At 35.9% G+C, this 23,984-nt stretch overlaps 1 protein-coding gene across 4 annotated transcripts in view; it reads left to right on the top strand.

The window, feature by feature from the left end:
- Positions 1-23,984, top strand: part of LOC106880220 (ELKS/Rab6-interacting/CAST family member 1) — a 296,919-nt gene that overhangs the window by 154,511 nt on the left and 118,424 nt on the right. For all 4 annotated transcript variants that reach the window (XM_052976221.2, XM_052976222.2, XM_052976223.2 and 1 more), the window contains exon 2: positions 23,107-23,493. In XM_052976221.2, coding sequence (XP_052832181.1) covers positions 23,107-23,493 — 387 coding nt within the window. The remainder of the gene's footprint in view (positions 1-23,106; positions 23,494-23,984) is intronic.

The raw sequence follows: 23,984 nt of genomic DNA, 5'->3' as shown, positions 1-23,984 counted from the left end.
GTTGTGAACTAAACTTCTTACCATGCAGTCATGTTTATGCTTTTGGTTTCTTTTTTTATTTATTTTTAATGCCTTTTTCCAAAGAGTATTAACAGTTTAAAACTTGAAGGCCAAAATTGAAACCAGAATTTGGGGCATTGGTCACATGACATGGGAGTAGCTTACCAGATATTTCCCACTATGGTTTAGTGTCCTGACCAGGGTCAGTGTTATATGTTAAACTACCCACACCACTTTATCTAAATAAATTCTCCTCATTCAATGTGTTCCGGAACAGGCCTGTTAGGGTAATATTCCCTATGGCATTGTCTGAAAGATGGCTACATGAATATGTGGCTGTGTAATATGTTCTTGTGCTTATATATATTCCTCTCTTTCTCTCTCTCTCTCTCTCTCTCTCTCTCTCTCTCTCTCTCTCTCTCTCTCTCTCTCTCTCTCTTCTCTCTCTCTCTCTCTCTCTCTCTCTCTCTCTCTCTCTCTCTCTCTCTCTCTCTCACACACACACACACACACTCTCCCGTGTGTCATCATCATTTCAAAATCTTTCCATGCTTGCATGGGTTGACTGCAGTTAGCTGACTAAATATGTCTTACATATGTGAGTGGTGATGGCAGTGGGGGACAGTCAGAATGGTAAACTTGTAAAGGTATTGTTTTATGTGGTTCATTATCCTGCCAGAAATAGTAGCCAAATTTCCTGTGTCAAGAGGAAACAATATGAGATGGTCATGGTTGGAATGCTTTTGATTCCAGGCTTGGGCAATCAAAGCCAACTTGGAATTCAACAGTAATGCTAAAAGCAAGAGTTCAACTGTTAGGGCTAATGTTTACTACAACTGGAATCTTATTGTGATTTTATTACCAGTAACCATATTTCCTTCTGTACACACACACATATTATATAATGTATATGTATTTGTGTGTATATTATATGAACATTACATCTAATTGTATATTATATGTGCCTATGTGTATATGTATGTATGTATACATATACATGCACATACACACGTGAATGTGCCTATATTTATATATGAATGTATGTACATATATGTATGCATGTCTATGTGTGTATGTATATACATGCACACACGTACATACACACATATATACACACACACTCTGGTGGTGCTATTAAGTTAGGCATGGCCTGAGCCAGTACTGGCCGAAACTTATGTATGTGTGTATATATATATATATATATATATATATACACACATACATACATACATATTACATACTAGCTTAAAAGCAGCAATCCATGCGTACTGTTAAGCTAGCTCCTGTGGAGGGCTAAAGACGGCTAAATAGCATGACTATGATACATCTATAATAAACACCTAGTGGTGTTTGATCAGAGGTTAAGGATGGATGAGAATTAATTCTGTAATGCAATCATTCTATTGTTTCAGTCCCAAGTTGAATTCCAACTGTTGGCCAATTTGCCCCAAAGCTCTCATCTTGATGTAAAATTAATGGAGCAAATGTCATTTATCACCCCTTTCATCTCTGACATCATCTGACAAACACCAACCAAGATGACCTGTGAATTGTAGCTGTCTTTGTTTAATTATCAGGATGACAGGCAGTATAGATCCTTATAGTCACTTGTTTGATATATGGTTGGCATAAGAGATGTTAAAGGTCTTGCACAGAAGTTGAGTGTATTTACTGTCTAATGATTGCTGTTAGTCCACTGTGAAACACCAGCGTTCAAAACCATAGAGGAGAACAGAATCTACTGTGGCACAAAACAGGTGTCGTTTTAGGTCACATGACTGTTGCATTTTCCAAATTTTCCATGGCTTGTCGGATGCTGACCATGTTATCACTTTATGAATGTTAACATTTGTGCTGAAAGAGGGAATATGAGGACCCAAGTCACAAAATGAACAACTGACTCAATGGACCCCAGTGAAAATGTAAGATCATCCACACCAGCAGTTTCACCAATGATTATGGTCTTTGTCTTTGAACAATTCATTGAGAGATCAACTTCAGTGGCAGTTGACTTCAGGTTTGTAAGGAAAGTTTAAGCATCTGTGTTTGTATATGAGATGAGTGCGATGTCATCTGTGAAATCAAGGACAGTAAATGTCCTGAATACGGGCTGCAGCTAGCCCAAGCCCATAGCCATAGAAAAATTTAACCCTTTAGCATTCAAACCAACTATATCTGGCCCAATCAGCCAGATCTGACTTCTCACATGTTACAATGGTAATCTAAAAATAAATAATCACAACCTCAAATTCTCAAAGCCACAAGATAATACATGATTAATTTTTAAAAATGTGAATAAATAAACTTCACTTTTGACAAAGTAATCTAAATAATAAAGGGTTAACCAAGGTCTATATAAGATTTTTCGAGGATCCACAAAAGTATTTTAAGCCCCCCACCAAAAAAGAATTTGCTTTAGATGTATGTATTGGTATTTATTACAAGAAACAGCTAGGTTTCTTTCTCTAACATTTTACGTAGTTCAACCTTCACAAGTTAATAAGCGATGAACAAAATAGGAATTTTGAAAGAACTATCTATAAAACTAGTTTTTAAACACCAAATGGCTATGGGAGTCCACTAGAATAAAATAGTAACCAAAGGGGTTCATAGATAATAAACGGTTGACAACCCCTGTTCTACAACTCTTTAAGAAAGGGTGGACATAGGTTTTTGATATTAGTTATATTGTGTAAAATTGGTTAAGTTTTTTCTGCTAGAGCCCTAGGCCAACCCAAATCTTTGTCTGTAGATCTGGTTGATAGAAACTAAAAAGAAGTCTGTTGTGTCTGTGCATCACTTTGTCTTTGCTGTTGTTGTAGGTGAGCATCACTGCCATGTAAGTAAAGGTGTTCATTTCCTGTCAAGGGGAAATATTACCTTGCTTGGAAAAAGGTTGGCAACAGGAAGGGATCCAGCCATAGAAAATCTGCTTCAACGAATTCCACTTGATCCATGCAAGCATGGAAAAGTAGACATTAAAATGATTATACATACATACATACATGCATACATATGTACGTACATACATATATATGTACATGATGGCCGTCCACTCATGACTGAGGAAGACCATTGCTGACCTTTAGGAATATTGTGCGCTCTAGGACCAACTTATATTTTGCATTTGCAGCTCCGTTGGTGGCTAAAGAGCAAACTTTCCCCATTCACTATGCTAGCAGTGCACTTTCGAGCAGCATGCTTAAATTCTTCATGAATATGTGCTTTTTCAAAGGTGTTGACCCCCTCCTTAACCTGCTTCCTCTATCTGTGGCGATGACAGGTATTGCTCTCCCAGTCAGTCTCCTGCATATCACAGGCCTTTAATGAGGACTTGACAGTCCTTAAATCAAGGCTGCAACATACGTACATACATACAAACACACTCACACAGAGAATCCTAGTAAAAAGTCTAATTCCTTATTTTATTCTAAAATAAGGTTTATGCTATAATAAAAGAAGTAGAAATAAGCAGAAAACTTCAATGGTTTACAAAATTACAAATAGCGATGTTATATTGCTCATTACTTGCTGTGCTAACCCTTTGCTTCCAGTACTCTAGATGTTTCCAACTAAATTTTTGCATTAACCTGGATTATCTCCTTTGTCCAAAGCTATGCTATCCTCTTTTTATATATGATTCACTGACACTTCTATAGCATTTTAGATTATCCTTCCCCTTTACTTAATAATGTTGTGAATTATAAGCCAATCTTTCATACCATTTTCAGGTAGAGTGCAATATCTTACTGGAATAGAAGGCAATTAAGAATGACTGTGTTACTTGGTAACTTCTTCTTCAGAATATCTACTTAGGTTTTAACCTTTTAGCATTTAATCTGGCCATATCCAGCCCAAATATTCTACCTGTATTATGTTAAGACCGACCAGATTTAATCTCTCACACCTACCCTACAATATCATTCTAAAAATATACAAATGCACCACTGAAATCTTAAAGCTACAGGATAAAGTGTGATTAATTCAAAACAAGGTGAATAAATAAGCATTGCATTTGACAAAGAAATCTGAATGCTAAATGATTGTACTAAATACCAGTTTTTTCCCTTTATAGGCAGGCATTAATCTTGCTAGTGGATTAGACCTTGAATTTGATGAACTCCGAATGAAAGGGGCATTAGATATAAATTGCTTAATGGATGTTTCATCAGTAGGCGTGACTTCAAGCTAGTCCTCATTGGTCCAGTTTTTATTATTATCTTAAAGTTGTAGACAATCCTGGGTGAGGTCTTTTCCACGATAACCTTGTCTTTTTTTCTCTCTCTTTCACTTGTCTTACAGCTTTGATTAAAGTTGTTTGGTAATTGATGTTTTATTGTCTTAGTCTGACATTTTACAGTTACTGGCAACTGTGTTTGTATGATAATGTTAGATGTATATGAGGCAACAACAGACACCAAGACAATGAAAGATGTACAATCAATTTGAATAGTTTGTATCATAAGGTCTGCTTTATTTGCCAAATAATTTCTATCTTAACTCTGTTTTCCATAAGGGCATGGGTTGGATAGTTTGATGGCAGCTGGTCTACTGTACAGGCTCCAACAGCCTGAGTGCCACCGAATAAGTGTCACATATTTTTACGGATATATATATATATATATATATATATATATATATATACATATATATATATATATATATATATATATATATATATATATATATATATATATATAATCATTTAACGTCCGCTTTCCATGCTAGCATGGGTTGGATGATTTGACTACCCATATATATGCATGTATATTTCTGTGTATTAGTGTAAATTAGCATTAGTTAATACCTTGTGGTATATAAATTGATAAAATGAGAGTAAAATCTCTAACAGGTTATAACTTCAGCAAACTTGGCCGTTTTAGAAATATAAAGAGATAGAATAAGTATCAGACTAAGTACTTGGGCCAATATAATTAAATAAAATCTCTTAAAGAAGTGGCCCCAGCATGACCACAGCCCAGTGACTGAAATCAGTAAAAGAATAACAGAATATACATACTACTTTATCCAGCCACACTTAAGTTATCGGTACAGGCAAGGCTGTGTGTAAGAAGCTTGCTTCCCAATCTCCTGGTTCCTAGTTCAGTTCCGCTGCATGGCACCTTGAGCAAGTGTCTTCTACTATAGCCTCAGGCTGACCAAAGCCTTGAGTAGATTTGGTAGACAGAAAGTGAAAGAAGCCTGTCGTGTATATATATATGTGTGTGTGTGTGTCTGTGTTTGTCTCCCACCACCACTTGCAACTGGTGTGGGTTTGTTACATCTCCGTAACCTAGTGGTTCAGCAAAAGAGACCTGATAAAACTCTTCAAGGTAGTGTCCCAGCATGACTGCAGTCTAATGACTGAAACAAGTAAAAGAATAAAGGTATCCATGCACATATATCTACATATATAGACACACATATTTACACACATACAAGTGCAGATATATTTATAAGTAGGTTTATATAAACTTGAAAACAATTTGCTGAAATTAAAAATAGCAATGAACTCAACATTGGAATAAAGCAGCACATCTTTTTCTGAACACTCTGTGTGTGGTGGTGGGGGGGGGGGGGAGTGCACGCACGCGTGTGCTTGTATGAATGTAATACATACATTCACATTGTATGCACACACAGACATGCATAAGTGTATATGTGTGTGAGGTTTCAGTCACTTAGCAAAAATAGACGACTCAAAATAGGAATATTATTTCCAGAAATTACTTACTGTTTGGTGGTTGTTGTTTTATCTATTATTATTATTATTATTATTATTATTATTATAGAAAGAATGTTTGATTTGTCTGCAATTGCTTTTACCATGGCAACACCTCTTCCTTTGACATCATATCACACACACACACATGTATGTGTGTGCGTGTGTGTGTGTGTACATATGTATGTTTGAGTACAGGCATGGTGATATAGTTAAGAAGTTTGCTTTGCAACCATCAGGTTCCATATTCAATCCCATGATGTATTGCATCTTGGGAGAGTAAGAGACTTTTACCATAGCCTCAAGCCAACCAAAACCTTCATCATCATCACCATCATCATCATTTAATGTCCATTTTCCATGCTGGCATGGGTTGGATGGTTTGACCAGAGCTAGCAAGTAGAAGAGTTGCACCAGGTTCCAGTCTATGTAGTGGCAGCACACATGCTTTTTACATGGCACCAGTGCAGGACTCTTGAAGGCCAATCCTCACTACCAGGGGGAGCAGCCTTAACATTTCTGCTGTGGAGGACAGGTTTTCTTGACATACTTCTGCTGTAGAGAATGGATCTTCTCAATGAGATTCAGTACATAATGGTCCATGCCTGTAATTTGAAAGTTCTGTTTTGTCACATGCTGTGTCATGCCATTTCTTTTCAGAGAAATATACTAAGAGTACAAGGGTCCGAGGAATACTCAGCCAGTTACATGCTAACTGTATGAGTAGGTATTTGAGTTGATTAAAGAATTAGAAACCCATTATTGAGTACACCCATGTACAAATATTTGTCACTATTGTTATGTGTGTGAGTGTAAACAATGTGTTATTTTTTTTATTTCTTACTGGTTTCAGTAATTGGGCTGTGGCCATGCTGGGACATTGCCACCAACAGCTTTTCTTTTTGTTTCATTTGTCTTATCAACTCAAGTATTTATTCCACTCTGGTTATGATTTTACTTAGATCTTTCCAGAAGTTTATCATTTAAGTATATGTGTGCATTTCTAGACATGCAACTTATATGCATGAGAATACATACATAAAACAAATCATACAAATGTGCAGATGCACTGACTGCAAATACTGCATATGTATGTGTGTGTGTGTGTATATTTGCATATATCTCTATGCGTGTGTGCATAACAATATGAATGTTAGTGTGTCTATATATATAAATATTCTTTTATATGTCTATATGGAAAGGTCTCTAATATAGAGAGGTTATCTCTGCAACCAGGCTGGTACTCGAGCTATTGGTGTGCTGTTTCATATTGCTGCCCAGCATAGTAGCCATGGACCCTATAATGATCTGATTAGGAAAGACAAATGTACTTTTAACACAATAATGATGATATCTCCTCTCTCTCTCTCTCCTCTTACAATCACACATTTTATTTTACATTTTCTTATTTCTTTCATCATTATATTTTTTCCTTTTTACTTTTTATTTTTTTACTTTCCCTTTTGTTTCTATTTTCTATTATTATTTAGTGGGTGGTGGTGATGGGGTTTGTGGTAGTGTTGTGGTTTGTGTTGCGATCGAACTGTTCTCATCTATCATGTAAACCAGATCAAAATCAGCTCAAATAATTCAATAAAAGATCTAAAGTGGGAACAAGCCGAAACAAATCATGGGTTACACACACACACACACACACATACATGGATATGTACACTTTTAAATATATATGCTTCTACTCATATATATATATATATATATATACATACATACATGCACATGCATGTGAACACACACATACGCAAGTATGTGTGTGTATTATTAGATATATATTTATGTATGCTCACTCTTTCATAGAACATACGCCAGTACGACTGAAATGTTTTCTTTCGTGCTAATTCCACAATAATTAATAATTATGCTTCACTTTTGATGTCTTAACGATCTATCAATGAAGTGGAGTTAATTTCACTAATTCTTTCATTGTGAAATATTCTATAATCATTTCTGCATTTTCAAGGAACTGACCATACGCGCATGTGTGCAGTCTCACACAGGCACACACACACACACACACACACACATGTTCTGCTTGAATATGTTTTGTGTGTGTGAATTTATTAAATGTTTTGTGTATTGTTTATATGTTAAGTATGTATTATATATCTGTAGATATATATATTTTCAGATTTACACACACATATATGTATATGTGTGTGTCTATAGACATATATGTGTATATGTATATATATATATATATATATATATATATATATATATATATTTACATACACACACACACACACACACACACACACACATACATACATATGCACACCCACTCACACGCACACATAAAATAGTATTTTAGTCATAAGTTAATGTTTGGAAGAATTGAGAAAGTATTATCCATATCTAATCTAATTTCTTCTGGTCATAGTGATGAATATAAGAAGTATGATCATAAAGATAAACTTAAGATGTGTGATAATATTTATATTTATAAGGTTTTTCTTCTTTTAATTATATTTACTTAATCTCATTGTTTTTCTGTATTCTTTGTTTTTATAAAAAATTTAAGAAATTAGTTTTCCGTTTTTTTATCATTATTATTATCATTCTCAATAAATGTTATTACTCCAAAGAAATCAGTGTTTCAATATTGACAAAAGAGATTATCGTTAATGTTATTAATTCTTGCAATGTTTATTTATGGTTCTTTTTATTCTGAGTTCAAATCCCTCTGGTATTGAATTTGCCTTTCATCCAGTTAGGGTTGATTAAATAAGTAACAGTCAAGTACTGGAGTCAACCTAACCAACTGCGTCCACTTCCTAGTACTTGTAGTCATGAGCGAATGTTAGAGACTATTTGGATGGCATTCTGATTTAAGCCCCCCAGATAACTTCTTGTAACTATTTTTATTTTTTGGAATTTTCAGAAAATTTTTGCAAATTTTGTTTTACACCCAGGAATTCACATGATTATGCAAAAGAAACTTATTTTTAACCCCCCCCCCCCCTATCACCATCACCTGTAAATGCTAAAAGTTCCACACTTTTTTTGAATTTTCTTTTTGAAATCAATGTTTAAAATACGAAGAGTCTGAATACTTTACTTAAAACTCAGTTATTGACTACCCCTGGGTACATCATCATTCCATTAAATGTGTTTATGAAGAGAAAAATATTGAGAAACATCAATGCATGTCAGTAACGAAGAAACAAGGAAGGTGGTCGTGAAATGTGCTAAAAACAATAGCTAAAATCACCCTTCAATCACACACAAAGATTTTTCTTCTTTTTTTTTTGCATAATCATGAATTCCCATGTGTAGAACACATTCATAAAAATTTTCTAAAAATTCCAAAATATAAAAAAAGTTACGAGGGGTTATATGGGGTGCTAAAAGCAGAATTCCGCCATTATTTGTCCTGGCACCGATATTCTCTATTCATCACTTCCTGGGGCAATAAACGAAATTGTTATTGTTGTCCCCTCTGATCATTTATCATTTCATTGTTGTTCTGCTTGTATTAAATTGTTAGATGTCAAGCTGCATCCCACAACCACAATCTGATGTATCTGCGTCATTTCTCATAGTTCCAAAGAATCAGGACATTCACTTTGATATCCAACATCTTTAATCGTTTATACTTCTTGCCACAGTCCCTAAACTTATTATAATTGAAATAATGACAATTATTTTTAGGACAGCGAGCAGGCAAAATCATTACCATGCCAAACAAAACATTTAGTGGCATTTTGTCTGTCTTTATGTTCTAAGTTCATATTCTGCTGAGGTTGGCTTTGCCTTTCATCCTTTCAGGGTTAGTGAAAATAAGTATCAGTTGAGCACTGGGGTTGATGCAATCGACTTGCCTTCCACCTTTGAAATTACTGGCCTTGTGCCAAAATTTGAAACCACTGGTGTTATTATTATTATTATTATTATTGAGTGAGTGAACAGTGCATGCCTTCAAAGTGACAATGGGGTACAAATATACAAATCCCAATATGTCCATCACGACTACTTGTCTGATAGGGTCTACCAGCACGGGCATTGCAATCAAATGTGTGCAACATGGTGATCTCCTATTGAGATAAACAGCTTATGACTTTGCAGATGTGGCTCAGAATTTTCCTTAGGTTGAGTAGGCCATCTTGTTCAAAAGTCCCTGAATAAGGGTTGTTTAAGAATGATGAATGAAACACACATGTTCCTAGAGGGGAATTATTCAAACCCCAAAGAATTCCTCTCAGCACATGGCTATGATGCTCACCCACTACTCCTACTTGTGAACAGAGATACACATATCATCAGCCACTAAGGGACATGCTCAACTGGTTACGGGGTCAATATAATCGACTAGTCCCCTCCCCAAAAGTTTCAGGCCTTGTACTTTTGTAGAAAGGAATGTTATTACCACCAGCTTGCCAGCTCTGGTCAAACCGTCCAACCCATGCCAGGATGGAAAACAGATGTTAAATGATGATGATGATAATGACTATTATTATTTGACAGAAGCAGTAGAGCACCAAACATAATATCTTGCAGTATTTAATTACATTCCCTGACATTCTGAGATAATTTTCCATCAAAGTCAGCTTTGTCCTTTGTGTTTCCAGGGTTCTATAAAAGAAGCACCAGCAAAATCCTGGAGTTAATATGCTCTACTGTTCCCTCTTCTAACAGCTATAGCCTCATGTCTGAGATTTCAAAAATTGATAGAGCAGAATTGTTAAAGTGTCACACTTCAACCCTTTGACATTCAGATTTATTCACTTTGATTTGAATTAGTCATGCATTATCTTGTAGCTTCAGAATTTCAATGATGTGACTGTTTAGTTTTAGAATATCAGTTTGACCTGATATGGCTGGTTTAAATGCTTTACCATTTTTCTTCTCGCTCTTTGCTATCCAAGTTCAAATCCCACCTAGGTTAGCTTTGCCTTTCGTCTTTCTGGGCTTGATAAAATAAAGTTCCATCATTGTATTTGCACCTTTGTATGGTTCATTATTTCTAAATATCATCTATAATTAAATAAACTGTTAACCAAATTTTTCTTTTTCTTTCTTTTGCAGGTAAGTTTTATTGAACACAAAAGTTTGTTTTAAAAAATTTCAAAATCAAAAGAAATGTGTTTGACGTAAAACAAGTTGGTGAGTAGAATAATTTTTTACCTGTTGGCCATTCTTTGAAGAGTGAAGCTTTCATTGTCAGTTGCAGAGCATTCTGATTCTTCTACAAGGGCATATTTTCAAACAATCTCTAGAGGTTTTATTTAATTATATCAACCGTAGTGGTTTCATCTTGTATGTGTGTAGATATATATATATATATATACACACACATACAATCTGCGATGCTATAGTATATATACACACACACACACACACACACACACACACACACACACACACACACACACACAATCTGCCATGCTACTTCACTGTATCCCTGGCAGGGTGGCAGAACAAGTGCTATACCTTGCCAAAGTGCAGCCCGTAACAATGCAGGACAGTCGTTACTCCATGAGGTATTTTCAAAATACCCGCATACCCAAGTCTTTTTATTTTATCCCTCTACACTCATATTTTTGCTCTTTGCCTTGTCTTGAATTGAAAGACACCGTGTTTGTATTTACTCTGTCCCTGTTTGTTCTTGCTTTACATGTCAGTCTCATCCCACCATCCTATCTGTTTTCAGTCATATTACTTTACTTTTATTTATTTTTTTTATATGTCCCATATGTTTTCAGTTGTGAAACTTACCTACATTTTTTTTTTTTTTTTAATCTGGGTGCTTTATAGACGAGTGATATCAACTTTTGCTAAGTGCTGAAATCATACTGACTCTGTACAAGTTGGCCGATGACATGGGTTTATCCATGATTATGTTTTGTCCTTTCCAATAATCGCCTTACACATCGTTCACATATTATTTTCATATTGAGTCAGTACCTTGAATTACAGGAACAGTCCATTTAGTGGGTTTCCACACAGTTTCTGTCCAACCAGTTTCACTTGCAAAACCTGAGATTATAGTAAAAAAAAAGAAAACAAAAACACTTGCTAAAGATGCCAAGCATAGGTCTAGAACCATGGACCCCTCAGATGTGAAGCAAACTTCTTAAACATTGTATGTGCATATATATATATCTATATATATATATATATATATATATATATATATATATATATATATATATACTTACAAGTGCACATGCTCACACACATACACACACACACACACACACACACATTTATACGTATAAGTAATCTTTAGATGGATATTGCCATATTTATATTAGGGTGTTCGGAAAGTAATTGTGTTTTACCAGAAAAGATATAAAAACGAATATAAACTACTTTTATCTGAATAGTAACCACCACCATTTTCAATGACTGCAGCCCAATGAAAAAATAACTTTTTATGCCACATTCAAAGAAACCTATTTCTTTTCCTGAAAAATAGTCTGAAAGACTGTTTTCAACTTCACTGTTTCTGAATGTTTTGTCTCTTATAAAATGTTCTAATAGTCAGAACAAATGGAGATCTGTAGGTGCTAAGTCAGGTGAGTTGGGAGGATGTGGAAGAACTTCCCATCCTAATGATTTTATTTTTCCTTGGGTTTGTTTTGAAGAGTGGGGTCATGCATTGTCATACTAGAGAATAATACCTTTTCTGTTTACCAAAGCTCACCACTTTCAACGTAAGTTTTCATTTACACAATCAGTTAGTTGGCAATCTGCATTGATGGTCCTTCCATGTTCCAGTTGCTCTAATGGACAATACCTTTCATGTTCCACCAAACATAGAGCAAGGATTTTTGTGGATAGACTTCTGGTTTTGGTGTTGGCACTGGCCTCCCATTATATGATAACTATTATCTTTTTCAACTTTTGTTGTGATGCAAAACCCATTTTTCATCATCTGTAACAATGCACTGCAGAAATGACAGTTTGTTATCCTTGGTCCTCAAGCATATACTTATGTGGAACCCAAATTCCCTCTTTGCATGTTTTCCCAATTTGCTTAAGCTGTTCATGGATTGTTGAACATGACACATTAAACTTTTGCACCAAATCTCTGATGCTTTGACATGGATCCAATGCAATGGTCTCATTCAAAAGGTTGTCATTCAGAGTGGGTCATTTCCAGAGTGAGGCTTGTTGGAGATGCCATAATCACCACCTTTAAACCACATATGAGCTTTCACTGCATCCAAATACACTTCACAAATGCTTTTCATTGCTTCTGTAGTGGTACTTTTCTTTTGAAACTCATACACTAAGATAAAGTTCTTATCCTCTATGGGGTTATTTACCAAAATAACTATGAACAACACACTGCTGGATAGAAGAGATGAGATACTATTTCTAGACAGTTCCTGCCCATTCAACCTTGGCTCTGACGTGATTGGTTAATTCATATCTCATAGTGGTGAAAAAAATGCAATCACTTTCAGACCACCCTAATATATATATATATATATATATATATATATATATATCCTGCCAGCATAGAAGGCAGACATTAAACCAAATTTTATATGCTAAGTTGTAAGTTTTTAATTCACCTGAATAAAACATGTTTTTTTTTTCTTTTTAAGATGTAATTGATTTATTCATCAATAAAAAACCCAACTAAAACAGCTTTAGTAAACCTTAAACCATTCATATTATTTATTCCTGTATATATAGGAAGTGGCTGTGTGGTAAATAGCTTGCTTACCAACCACATGGTTCCAGGTTCAGTCCCACTGCGTGGCACCTTGGGCAAGTGTCTTCTACTATAGCCTCGGGCCTACCTAAGCCTTGTGAGTGGATTTGGTAGACAGAAACTGAAAGAAGCCCGTCGTATATATGTATATATATATATATATATATATATGTATGTGTGTCTGTGTTTGTCCCCCCCACCATCGCTTGACAACCGATGCTGGTGTGTTTACATCCCCGTAACTTAGCGGTTCGGCAAAAGAGACCGATAGAATAAGTACTAGGCTTACAAAGAATAAGTCCCGGGGTCGATTTGTTCGACTAAAGGCGGTGCTCCAGCATGGCTGCAGTCAAATGACTGAAACAAGTAAAAGAGTAAAAAGAGTAAAGACTATACATATATATATATATATATATATATATATATATATATACCTGTGTGAAATTTGATCGGTGACCGCCATTGCTGCCATCTGCAGTTGTTTTCAGCTTAAGAGGCAGAGAGAAATAAGGTTTGCTGAGGAATAGAAAGGGAGAAATTTCTCTCAAGGGGAGAGAATCATTGAGAGATTTTATTTTTTATACACTCGGTTTATAATCTGAGTTGATGTTTCTATATAATTCATTCTTTTCTTTTCTTTTTTTTTTTCTTTTTTTTTTTTTTGTATGTTTTGGTTGTCCTAGTTGCTGCAAGTAGATTCGGATAAATTTATTTTGCTCTGATTTGGAGCTTATCAATGCTCTGCAACTTGGGATAAAACTACATGGTCATTTAAAACATTTAGGAACTATATAAACAATTGACCTTTTTTTTTTTTAAATAGCAGAGAAAAGAGGTGAGAGAAGGAGGGCATTAAAGGTCCCTGAGTCACAATTGAAATTGCCATTAATATTATACAGAGTACAATCGATATTTTCTATTTCATCTATTTTTAACAGTGGAGGAGAATTTGATTAATAGAAAGTCTCTTACATATTTAAGATTTCATTCTGGGAGTCGATGTATGTATGTCTGTCAGTCAGTCAGTCCGTCACTAGTGTCTTCTATTCTACCATAGCATCAGACTGACCACACCTGTGGATTAGATGGAAACTTAGGAAGCCATAATATAATGTTTATGTGTGCATTGTGTGTCCCTATCTTGACATTGCATCATTGCTGTAAATAAGCATCACTGTCATACAAGTGGTGTCATTTGTTTCCAAAGAGAACTTTTTGTGGAAACACATTTGGCTTTAGGGAGATATTTCCTTGCATGTACACACATGCTTCCACATTCAATCTCTCATATACACTCACACATATGACTGAGTGTACAAACGAATGAAAAAAGTGTATGCGTGTGTGTGAGAAAGAGAGAGACAGACAGACAGAGAGCGCACAGCGTGAATTGTTATCTTGCCTTGCAGTAGACTACGTCTAGATCTCTTTTTACCTTAGCAAGTCTTATTCAGAAGCTGTCATGATTGTTTAGCACCAGGTCAGTCCTGATTGAGACAGGTTTATGATCGGAGGCATTCCAGTTGTGACCATCCTATATTTTTTAGTCATATGTTGGACTACATTATCTATGAAGATGTGAATTGAGAGAGATTTGGCCCTACTTCCAGTAAGATGAGCAACCCCATAGATGCTCACTGTGTTATCTTGTGTGTGTGTGTGTGTGTGTGTGTGTAGTGGCTTCACTTTCTCAGGTGCAAGGAAGGGTGTATTTATCAGGTCATCCCACAAGTTCTGTCCGATTTTACCTTTTTTTTAAATTGAATGAAATTTAATAGTATTTTAGAATGTCTAATGGAATTAAAAATTAGTTTTATGCATTTGTGTACATTTAAACTAATTAAATATTATTTTACAGAATAATAGAGTTAAAATTTCTTTAATTAAAACCCTTTCTAACATGGAAGTATCCAAAGAGCATTTAAGGCACATAATGCTTTATGAGTACAAAAAAAGGAAACTCTGCATCCGAAGCGACTCGAAATATACACTCAGTTTATGGGAAAGAATGCTTGAATGAAAGAACTTGCAGAAGATGGTTGGCAAAATTCAGAAGTGGAGATTTCAACCTTGCAAATGAAGATCGAACAAGACATCCAGTTGAGTTTGAGTATAAGTTCCTTGAGGCATTACGTGAAGAAAATCCTGCATTATCAGTTGAAGAATTGGCAATAAAGCTTAGTTCAAACCATAGAACTGTTCATCATCATCTTCAACAACTTGGAAAGGTTCCTAAACTTGGAAAACGGGTGCCTCATGAATTGTCCGAAAGCAACCGCAAACCTTGAGTTGACATCTGCTCTTCTCCCCATTCTCGCAAACTCATTTCACCCTTTTTGGATAGACTTGTGACTGGTGACGAAAAATGGATCTATCGAAATGTTAAACGTTGTAAACAGTGGCTTGGTGAAAGGGAAAAAGCTCAACCACAACCGAGAAGAGAACTTCATGGAAAAAAGATTTTTCTCTCTATCTGGTGGGATTGCAAAGGAGTAATTCCCTTTGAATTGTTACCACCTAATGCAACAATCAATGCTCAAGTCTACTGTTAGCAATTAGAGCGTTTGAACCAAGTTTTGAAGAAAAAACAAATTACCCTCTTAAGTGAATCGAAAAGGAATGATGCTTCATCAGGACAATGCACGACTCCACACTGCAAAGATCACATCACAGAAGATCGAAGAGATTGGTTGGGAAAAAATTCCTCATCCAACTTATTCTCCCGACCTTGCTCTTTCAGACTAGCATTTGTTTCGTAGTTTACAGAATCATTTGAGGGACATAACTTTCGCAAGCCAGGAGGAGGTCGAAACTGACATTTCAGAGTTCTTCGCTTTGAAACCAAAGGAGTTTTACACTGATGGGATTAAAAAGCTTGTAAATAGATGGAAGGAAGTCATAGATAATCAGGGAAAGTACATTGGTGATTAAATTTCAATTAAATATAACATTTGATCACTTGTTTTCTTTATTCAAAATTCGGACAGAACTTATGGGATGACCTGATACATTTTGTAATGGTTCAGTAAGTTGGTTTTTACTGAAATTATATATACGCTAGCTTCTAATTCTGAGTTAGTAGTACCATTACATTCATTGAAATAATCACACACCATCACCCTTTGACTTGATGTTTATGTTCAAATTGTAAGGCCCACTTCGCTTTTCATTCTGACCAATGTTTCTCAACCATTTTTAACCTTTGGACCCCTTTGATTTTACATCCCTGTTTTACTAGAATCTACCCTCCTAACCATCTGATGTTTCAATAAATCATATATTTTCATAGTTAAATATATTAGAAATTTTTTTATCTTGTATTTTTTCCTTGTTTCAGTCACCAGACTGGCCATGCTGGGGCAGCGCCTTGAATTTTTAGTCAATTGAATCACTCCATATACTTATTTTATTTTATTTTATTTTTTTAATCCTGGTACTACTTCTATCAGTCTCTTTTGCCAATCCGCTAAATTACAGGGATATAAATACCAACACCGGTTGTTAAGCAGTGGTGAGGGACAAACACGAACACAGAGACACACACATCCATTTATCTATCTATCTTTCTATCTATCTATCTATATATATCTATATCTACATATATATATATATATATATATATATATATATATATATATATATATATACACACACACACATACACATGCACACACACATACATGACGAGCTTCTCTCAGTTTCTGCCTACCAAATCCATTCACAAGGCTTTGGTCAGCCTGAGGCTAATGTAGCCATGCAGTGGGACTGAACCTGAAAGCATTAGGAAGCAAACTTCTTACCACACAGTCACGCTTACATCTATTTGTATAAAATTGTATTAAAAAATTGATAGAATATTTTGTGTATTGCAGAGGTATAACCAATTTATTGCAGATTAATTTTAACTAGAAAATCTTATATGGATGCCCTGGTTGAGAACCACTAATTCTAACCAACGACCTGTTTCTTAGCCCTTACTTTTTAAGCTAAAGCAAAGAAGGGCTTAACATATATAAGAGTTACTCCCCCTCCCCCAGGTATTCAAAAGAGAAAGAAAATGTCTGCATGGTAGAGAGAAAGTGAGAAAATGAGTGAATCCATCAGCTCCAGTGTTCGTATTATAGAAGCCCTTCAACTAATTTGCTACTTCAATCTTTCATCAACTTGATGTAGCTGTCACTCTGTGTTTATCTTACATTAAACCTATTACACTTTACACACACATACACACACACACTCACAAATATGTGTACACATACATGTACTAACTTATGCACATTTAAACATATATACAGAGACTTGTATGTTCATACATATACATGTGGTATATGCAGGTACTCACATGTGGAGGCACATACGCACTCATAAAATGTATGTGTGTTCATTCATGTTTACCTACATATGCACACAACACACAGACATGATACTGCACTCACACACACACACACATATGGAAATACACTCACATGCTTACAAAAGAGATACGTGCACAAAAACAAACATGTACACAGGCATGTATACACATGTATAGTTATGCATATGCATGCACAAACAAATATGCACTCACAGCTGTACACACAGAAGCACCCTTGTTAAACTACCCACAACCAGCTTACAAGAGGAAACCTATTAGTTGACTTATTATGGAGAGAGAACCTTTTGTTTTATCTGTTTAAAATTGATTGAGATTTTTCACCTTCCCATTGAATATTAAACCTCAGGTCACTTTCTAACAACAGCAATTGAATCTATGAAATTCATTTACGAACAACACATCATATGACCTTGATATACGAGAGGCTGGGGTCTCTTCTGCCTCTCTTCTCTCTGAAGTCAGTCATCGAATTGCCATTAATGTGGGACCTCTGTAGGGAAGGCCACAACCATGTATTAGTATTAGGTTCAATCCCACACACACACACACGGAACACCCAATGTTGCCCAGGGTTAAAAGAAGCTATAAATGACCCTGAGTTGTTCAAGGAATAACTGATTTAATATACCATTGTTCTATTTCTCTTAATTAGTTAATTTTCATTAAATTATTTTACACTGGTTTTATCGCAATTTGGCACTGTCCTATGTATTTGATATGAATAGTATATTTCACTATTTGTTGTGTCGATGACTTATACCAAATTGGAGTGTACTGAATAAAAATACCAGGTTAGGCACAGGCATGGCTGTGTGGTAAGAAGTTTACTTCCCAACTACATGGTTCTGGATTCACTCCCACTGTGTGGCACTTTGGGCAAGTGACTTTTTCTATAGCCTCAGATCAACGAAAGTCTTGTGAGTGGATTTGGTCAACGGAAACTGAAAGAAGCCTGTTGTATATGTGTGGTTGTGTGTGTCTTTGCATCTGTATTTGTCCCCCACTGCCGCTTGACAACTGGTGTTGGTGTGCTTACGTCCCTGTAACTTAGTGGTTTGGCAAAAGAGATCAATAGAATAAGTACATAGCTTACAAAGAATAAGTCCTGTGGATGATTAATTCAACTAAAATTCCTCAAGGTGAAGCCCCAGCATGGCCACAGCCTAATGACTGAAACAAGTCGGTTCCAATTGATATGACCAATAGAACAGCCTGCTTGTGAAATTAATCTGTAAGTTGCTGAGCACTCCACAGACACATATACCCTTCATGTAGTTCTCAGAAAGATTCAATATGACACAAAATGTAACAAGGCTGGCCATTTGAATTACAGGTACAACTCATCTTTGCCAGCAGAATGGACTGGAGCATGTAAAATAAAGTGTCTAGCTCAAGGACATAATGTGCATCTGGGAATCGAACTCATGACCTTACAATCATGAATCGAATACCCTAATCACTAAGCTATGTACCTTCACTACTCAGATTATTCAGTAGTGGCAGTAAGAAGCTATTTTAGGGTCTCTGGTGACTCACTAAAGACTGATATATTAACTTTTCCATTGGAACAGAATATTATTTTTGCCTCTTATTTTCTTAGCCAAGCATCTGTCACAAATCTTAGACATGGTACCAACGGAAACTATTTTTTAACAAGCATAGTCCTGTCCAGCATCATAGTTGCAGGCACCTCTTTTCCACAACTGATACATATTTGGCCAGGATCTAGCCTCTGCTTGTCTTGCTCTTTGAGGGGCTGTTGGGGTTCGTGATGTCTGTGTGTAGCCTGTCTAGTAGCATTTTGTTGAAGGTATGTCTATCAGTCACCAAGCATCTCTAGTGTCTATCTGGTAGCATTCTGATAACAGCAAGTGTCACAGTCTCTATTAGTCTCAAGTTTTCTGCAAGCTGCCTTGCAGTCCCTGTTGATGCTATTCATTATTTCTACTGCCCTCAGAGCAGACTTGTATTTAGCAGAAGACATTGTAAATTGGAGCATATATTTTCTGTGGAAATGTAGAATTGAAATTATCAGTCTCATATTGACTTCTGGCTATAAGTTAAAGAAAATTAGTAAGAATGTGATTTCAAGAGTGACATAACTAATGGAAATGTAAACTAAAAGCAACCTAAAATGATGGGGGTTTTGTGACAGATTTTGTTTTTTTAACCTTTTTTGGCACTATATCTAGCCCAAATATTTCATTTGTTATGTGCTCAAATACAGGTACAACTCATTTTTGGCAGCTGCGTGGACTGAAGCAATGGACAGATCATGCTACCAGGAATTGAACTCACAACCTTTCAATCATGAGCCAAATACCCTAATCACTAACCATACAGTTTCACTTGACCTGCTTAGAATAACAGCCTGTATTCCTTCTACTCCCATGCTTCAGTCTTGGAAAATGAAAGATATTGAATAATATAGTCTTAGATATACTTTATATCTGAATAAAGAGGAATGGTCATGTTTGGAACACCTTTGATCATTGGTTATTTCAGTCACAGATTATTGGAGATCAACAACAAAAACAACAACAACTTCTACCAAATTCTAAGTATTCTCAATCATCTAATCTATGTTAAAAGGTCACAGTTCTAGTAATATGGATATGTGGTTAGAATGTTATAGGAAAGAATCCACAAGGCACATTCTTCAATCCAGTCCAACAGGCAGGAGACCTAGGGGTAGACTATATGCCAGGTGGTTGGACAATATCCATAGTCTCGGGTGGTCACACTTGGGAACCCAGTCAGAATGTGTGGTGACAGTTGCTTCTGATAGGACCCTGGAAGGATATGGAAGGGGTGACTCTTCATAGGGTCCTATTGCCATGGCCCTTCCAGGAATAGTGGGTAGAGAAGATGGATGAATGAGAAATACTAATACAAGTTAGCCCTCTTTACTCGGGTAACCAGTGATCCAGTAACTCTCATGGTTTTTCATGTCTTGAATCTGCTGACAGTTGTCATCAGGACAATAAGAGTATCTTGTTTGGAATTATTATTAGTTGTATTATTTCCTCTTTTTAAGTCTGTCCCTAGCTTTCATAAGACATTGATATATCTTTATATATAAAATCCTCTGTGTATGTGCGTATGTGTGTGTTTCCTCTATGCATGGCCAAATTGCTGGATCAATCTGTACCAAATTTGGCATGAAGGTTTTTCATTACTCGGGGAGATTCTAGGGGGTCAAATTTTACCCCTTGTCCATGTAGAAGGCTGTACCCCCCCCCCTAGACCCTTCCCATTTTTTTTCGCAGCAGTATAATAGTTTCACTTTCCATAACACTATAGTTTCACTTTTATTGTTTCACTTTTATTGTTTCACTTTTATTGTTTCACTTTTATTTTTACTCTGTGTGTGTGTTTCCTCTATGCACAGCCAAACCGCTGGATCAATCTGTACCAAATTTGATTGTCTAGAAATTACGTTGGTTTTGTTTTTTTGCTTTAAAGGTAAACGATTCTGAAACGCTTTGTAATTGTGATAATGAAATGAGATTTAGATAAAAAGAAACAATAAGGTTTCTAAATAATAGAAGGACAATATGATCATGAGCAGAAGTAGTGGTGGAGCATCATAGCCATGTGTTGAGAGGAATTCTTTGGGGTTTTAATAATTCACCTTTGGAAACATGGGCGTTTCCTTCAACATCCTTAAGCAACCCTTTGAGTGGGATGGGCTACTCGACATGAAGAAAATTCTAATTGGGCCCCACATGCAAAGTCATGCACTGTTTATTTTGGTATGAGATCACATTGCACATATAGTTGTGTTGTATGTGCTTGGTGTACCCTTATCAGACAGGTAGTCATGATGGGTATACTGGGCTTTGTATATTTTACCCCAGTGTCACTGTGATGGCATGTACTGCTCTCACTCAATAACTATGAATAAAATGACAAACGTTTTGGTGCATGACTTTTGGCCCACCCTATATTTTACTTGATTCAGTCATTGGACTGTGGTCAGGCTGGGGCACTGCCTTGAAGGGTTGAATCAACCTAATCAACTTCAGTACTTATCTTACTTATAGTACTCATTCTATCACTCTCTTTTGCCAAAAGGCACAAACAAACCAACATTGGTTGTCAGGCAGGCAATGGGGAAGGGACAAACATGAACACACACACACACACACACACACAACAATATTTCTCAAAGTTTCCATCTACCAAATTCACTCACAAGATTTTGGTTGGCTTGAGTTATAAATGCAGTTAGAAGGAGATATTTGCCCACACAGTCATGCCTGCATATTAGAAATTATCAAAGGATTCCTCTCTGTTTATTTTTCTTTTGTCTTCAAGGCAGTGACCCCCGCCCCCCCCCCCCCCCCACCCACATGGCTGTGGTCTAATGACTGAAACAAATAAAAGATAAAAGATTAAAAAGATATTTTATTTAAAATCAAATTGTTTAAAGCAGTCTTTTACATACAGTGCTGAGTTAAAATTCTATAGATATATATTCCATAGAACAGTATAGCATTGAAACAAAATACTATAAATGTACCTGTAATTTTTTTTTAAGTGAAGTAGCTACCAAGAATGCATTATGTATGCAAATTGGTCTATCCATGTTACTTAAAGCCCTTGTTACTTAAAGTGGCTTTTGTAAGCGGTGTCTCGGTGGATAGTTAAAGCAGCAATGCAGTTGCTGATGAAATCCCAACACAAGCTTGTCCAACTGATAAGGTTTTTTCTGTCCACAAAGATATTGTATATAAAAGCAATGTTAACATCCATTTATACGCACAGTGTTGACTAAACTTTATTGATAGGTGCAGGCATGTCTGTATGGTAAGAAGTTCGCTTCCCAGCCACATGGTTCCGGGTTCAGTCTCACTATGTGCCACCTTGAGTAAGCGTCTTCTTCTACAGCTTCAGGCTGAATAAGCCTTGTGAGTGAATGTGGCATACAGAAAGTGAAAGAAAACCATTGTGTACATGTGTGTGTGTGAATATATATATATATATATATATATATATATATATATTTGTGTATGTGTTTGAAAGACATAAATATACACGCACACACACGCACACACACACACACACACACATGACAGGCTTTCACAAGTTTCTGTCTAGCATATGCATTCACAAGATATTGGTCAGCCCAGGGCTGTAGTAGAAGATACTTGGTTCAGCACACTTAACCCAAAACTACATGGTTGCAAAACGAGTTTCTTAACCCTTTCAGCCACATTTAAAATATGAACCCCAAACTTTCTTTCTTTACTTGATCTTTTTCAAAACTGCCATATTTTGCTTCCAATTCTTCATCTGAATGTCATTGTTGTTGTTTTGCAGAGACAAAGTTCATTGGGGAAAGAGCTGCAGTTACAGCTGGACCAGACACGACAGTCAGTAAGTAACCGGACGGTTAGTGAAGAGGAGATGGATAATATGAAATATGAACAGGACAAACAAAACAAAGAACTTGTTATTTTACGGAAGACTGTGGAGGAAATGGAAATCAGAATTGCCACCCAAAAACAGACCTTGGCTGCAAGGGATGAAAGTATAAAAAAATTGTTAGAAATGTTACAGAGCAAAGGACTTATGGTGAAACAAATTGATGCTGACCGCGTAGAGATGGAAACTTTACGTAACACCGCCTTAGAAGAGGAGACGAAGAGGAGACAACTGGAATTAGTTTTAGAGGAAAAAGCCAAAGAACTTTCAAAGAAAATAGACGTAAGTAAACTGATCAGTATTTTATCATCATCATCATTTTCATGTCAGCTTAATGTATGTTCTTTGTTTATGCATTTATTGGCTGCAGGATTTGTTCAGTGAAAAGTCCTGTTATATTATTAGAGCTGCTTCTAATTCAAACTTGAATTTTGCTTCACTTGTGTGACACTGTTGCACATCAGTTGATAGATTTTAACTATCTGCATTTATGATTTGAATTTGTTTTGAGGTGACTCAGGTATATGGTGTCGAAAAGCTGAAATAACAGCAAAATATTGATAGTCATTCTTCTTATTCATCTATTTATTTCATCTGGTTTGGATCAATTTGTTTCATCTGGTTTGAAGTGTTCTATATTTTTCAACACTTAAAGCTATTTCCCTTGGACGAAATTCTGCAGCTAATAAATAGATAAACAAAACCCATACCTTAAGTATGTGACATCAGTAATATTAACAATATTAGAACTACATTATTTACATTTGACGGAT

Source organism: Octopus bimaculoides, chromosome 25, assembly GCF_046866305.1.
Source record: "Octopus bimaculoides isolate indiv1 chromosome 25, ASM4686630v1, whole genome shotgun sequence".
NCBI classification, from domain to species: Eukaryota; Metazoa; Mollusca; class Cephalopoda; order Octopoda; family Octopodidae; genus Octopus; species Octopus bimaculoides.
This window is presented reverse-complemented; position numbering and strand designations above follow the sequence as displayed.